The sequence below is a fragment of the Coturnix japonica genome, chromosome 23 (genome assembly GCF_001577835.2).
Source record: "Coturnix japonica isolate 7356 chromosome 23, Coturnix japonica 2.1, whole genome shotgun sequence".
NCBI classification, from domain to species: Eukaryota; Metazoa; Chordata; class Aves; order Galliformes; family Phasianidae; genus Coturnix; species Coturnix japonica.
In genome coordinates, this window is record NC_029538.1 from 1,645,863 (window position 1) to 1,649,405 (window position 3,543).

At 60.5% G+C, this 3,543-nt stretch overlaps 1 protein-coding gene across 1 annotated transcript; it reads left to right on the top strand.

Moving 5' to 3' along the window:
• Positions 1-1,115: 1,115 nt before the first annotated feature.
• TRNP1 (TMF1 regulated nuclear protein 1) lies at positions 1,116-3,054 on the top strand. Its single transcript, XM_015883641.2, has one exon. The coding sequence runs from the start codon at positions 1,229-1,231 to the stop codon at positions 1,760-1,762; it is 534 nt and encodes a 177-aa protein (XP_015739127.1). The 5' UTR covers positions 1,116-1,228; the 3' UTR covers positions 1,763-3,054.
• The last annotated feature ends 489 nt before the right edge of the window (positions 3,055-3,543 follow it).

The window sequence follows — 3,543 nt, forward strand, 5'->3', positions numbered from 1 at the left end:
TGTCCCCCTTCCCCAGTGATTCCTGTCCCCAAAGATCCCTGTCCCCCGAGGCTCTGTATCCCCCATCCCCTGCCCCCAAGGATCCTTGTATTGAAGATCTGAATGTCCACATCTCAAAGAGCCCTCATCTCCTGTCCAACAGGCTCTGGAACTCAAACAGCACTTGTGCCCTCTCCCTGAGGATCCTTGTCCCCAAGGGTCTCTGTCTCAAGCAGCCCCCCATCCCCTGTTGCCAAGGATTTCTGTCCCCAAGTTTTCCCATCTCTGAAATCCCCATTTCCGAGTTCCTTGCCCCAAGGATCCTTCCCTCAAAGCATCCCTTTGATTGTTGTCCAAAGGTGTCCAGTCCCAAAGCACCCCTGCAATTATTCAGACTCAGTCCTTCACAGTAAAATCCCAGTATCCCCACCGACCCCTCCCAGTAACCCATATCCCAACCAACCCTTCCCAGTGACCCTTCTGTACCCCATCCCAACCCACCCTTCCCCAGTATCCCCTCATTATTCCACCTGACCCTTCCCAATAACCTCCAGTACCACAGTCGGCCCCTTCCCAGCATCTCCCCAGTATCCCAACTGACTCCTCCCAGTATCACCTTGGTATCCCAGCCAGCCCTACCTAATAATCCCCAGTATCCCAGCCAGCCCATCCCATCATCCCCAGTATCCCATTCATCCTGTCCCAGTATCCCCCCAGTCCCTCCCAGTGCCTCCCTAGTATTCCACCCATCTCTTCCTAGTACCTCCAGTATCCCATTCTTCCCCTCCCAGTACTCCCAGTAACCCCAGTATCCCATTCAGCCCCTCCCAGTACCTTCCAGTATCCCATCCAGCTCCTCCCACTTCCCACCAGTATACCATCCATCCCCTCCCACTACACCCAGTATCCCACTCAGTCCCTCCCAGTACCTCACAGTATCCCACCAACATCTCCGAGTACCCCCAGTATCCCATCCATCCCCTCCCAGTACCCCCACTATCCCTCCCAGTCCCTCCCATTACTCCCCAGTACCCCCAATATCCCATCCATCCCCTCCCAGTATCCCCAATATCCCTCCCAGTCCCTCCCATTACACCCCAGTACCCCCCCATCCCCTTCCCCTCCCGACTCCAGCACCGCCCCATCCCTCCCCGCTGCCGGTGCCGCCTCCGGTGGCCGCTCGGTGCATCATCTCCCCGCCCCGCCGCTCTACCCGCAGCGCATCGCTCCCTCCTCCCGTCCCCTCCCCATGGCGACAGCGGACGCTGCATCCCCGGCCCCGGCAGGCGAGCAGCGCCCGGAGCGCTCCGACAGCAACAGCGGCACCGCGGCGGACGGAGCAGCGGCAGCAGCAGCGGCAGGACGAGCAGCAGCATCGGGAGGAGGAGGAGGAGGAGGAGGAAGCAGCGGTTCGCTGGAGCTGGCTGCAGCTCGGCGGCGCCTGGTGGCTGCGGAGTGCCGTCGGAGAGCTGCGGCGGAGCTGGAGGGCCGCGTGGTGCAGGTGCATTGCGCTCTGCGACACGCCGAGCTGCGCCTGGCAGCCCGAGCCGAAGCTTTGAGCCGGCTGGGGAGCAGCGTGGCACAGGCTCAGCTGGCGCTGGCCGCGCAGGGGCAGCGTTTGCAGAAGGGGCTTCGCCGCCGCCCTCGCCCCCGGCCCGGTGCTCTGCTGGCTGCGGCCAGAGCGCTCCGAAGCTGCGTGCCCTGGGCGGCTGGGAGAGCGCGGAGACCATCCGTGCACACCCCCAGCAGGAGGCTGCCCGCTGCTCCGCGCAGCCCTGCTTAGAAATAGGGGACGGGGGTGTTTTGGGGGGCTGAGGGCTTCGTGGGAACGCTGTGGGTATAGGGGGACCCAGCGGGGTCTGGGGACTGTGAGTGTGCCCGATGGGTTGGGTGCTGTGTGTTGGGGGGATGCTAGAGGGGTTCTGTGGGTTTTGGGGTCCAGCAAGGCTTGCTCTGGTGGGGGGAGCCCGTAGAGTGAGGGGAGAATCCAGCGGGGTCTGGAGTCCTTAGAGGTGGCTTAATGGGGCTGGGATGCTTGGAGTTCCTTAAGGGGCTCGGTGGGATCGGGGCATTCCAGGGTACTTAGCAGGGTCTGGAACCTTGGGGTGCCCTGAAGAATGGGGGTGAAGGGGTCCCTGGGGGACTCTGTGGGGTTTGGGATGCTTGAAGGACACAGAAGGGTTTTGGTCCTTGAGTGCGTGGTGGGGGGACCCAGCAGGTCTGGGGAGCTCTGTGGGGTCGGGGGATCCTGCAGGGCCGGGGGTTTCCCTGGAGGATTGCAGGGTCTGGGGGCAACGAAGGGGAACCTGCTGCCGGCACCCCCCAGAAGCAGCAGCCGCAATGGGGCTGAGCCCCTTCCCCACCCGAACCTGACATCGGGACATGAGTGCTGACATTCAACCTGAGTGCGGCCCCATGAAGGGGCTGGGGGCCGCCCCACACCCAGCAGCCCCAGGTTGGGTTTCGGACTGTGCATCCTGGGAGGGCTGGGAGCAAAGAGGAGCGATGCTGAGCCTACATGGATCCTGCGAGGCTCAGCGGGATGGCTGGGACTGCTCCGGTCGCCATCAGGCGGATGATGCTCAGAACTGGAAGCGTGGGGACACGTTGAGAACAAGCATCCTTCAGGCGCCCCAATGTCACCCTTAGAGCGTCCTTGAGGACTCAGGGGAGGCTCGGAGTTGAGCTCAGGACCGAGCATGGCGCTTTCTAAGGCCCCCCCACCCCCCCGCACCCCCCGCCCTTGAGCCGGCCTTGGGATGGAGGGTTGGGGCACAGCAGTTCCGTCCCCATCCCGCTGGAATCGCTGCTTCACCGCACCGCGCTTCCTCCCGCTGCAGCTTTCCCCCGATCGCAGCTCGGCTTTGGCGTCGCTTTTTCGATGATGATTTTGTAATTTAAAGAACAAAAACCTCCTCTGTTTTGGGGGAGGGGGGCGGGGGGTGGATCTCACTGACTGATGAATGTACCTTCCTGTGACACAGCGGGTCTGTTGTGTGTGCTTTGCTCTGCAGGTGCTGTGCTGTCCCTGCCTGGAGGGGCGATGCAGAAGTAAACTTTGATATCATCCACTCATTCATTGCCGTGTCTTGTTGTGCTCAGAGCAGGGATGAGCGAAAGAGCCCCAAAACCACCTTGCAATCAACCCACTCTATCAGATGGGTCCTTGTGCTTGTGCTGCTCTATTTGCATCCCCCTGGATGCTCCCTGCCCTAATCCTGCACACCGCACAGAGCTGCTGCTGGAGCAGCTTATGGGGCTCAGCCTGGTGAAGGGATGCGTTATCTCTTGCCAGGCTTTCAATTAATAGTATGAAATGCATAGCTTGGGCTTAATTCTCCTGGTCAGCCCCCCCCCAAACACACACACTCTCTAGTGATTATTTCCAAATCAGCTTTTGACCTGATTAGAGCAGGAATGGCAGAGAGAGACCTTAGGAAGAAGAAGAAGATGATGATGATAATAATCCATTCAATGGGTAAGAATAAAATCATTCAAAGCCCTTCGGTCTCAGTACAATCCCAACACCGTGCTGTGTTCCTGAGGCGTCTTTGATCGTTCCAT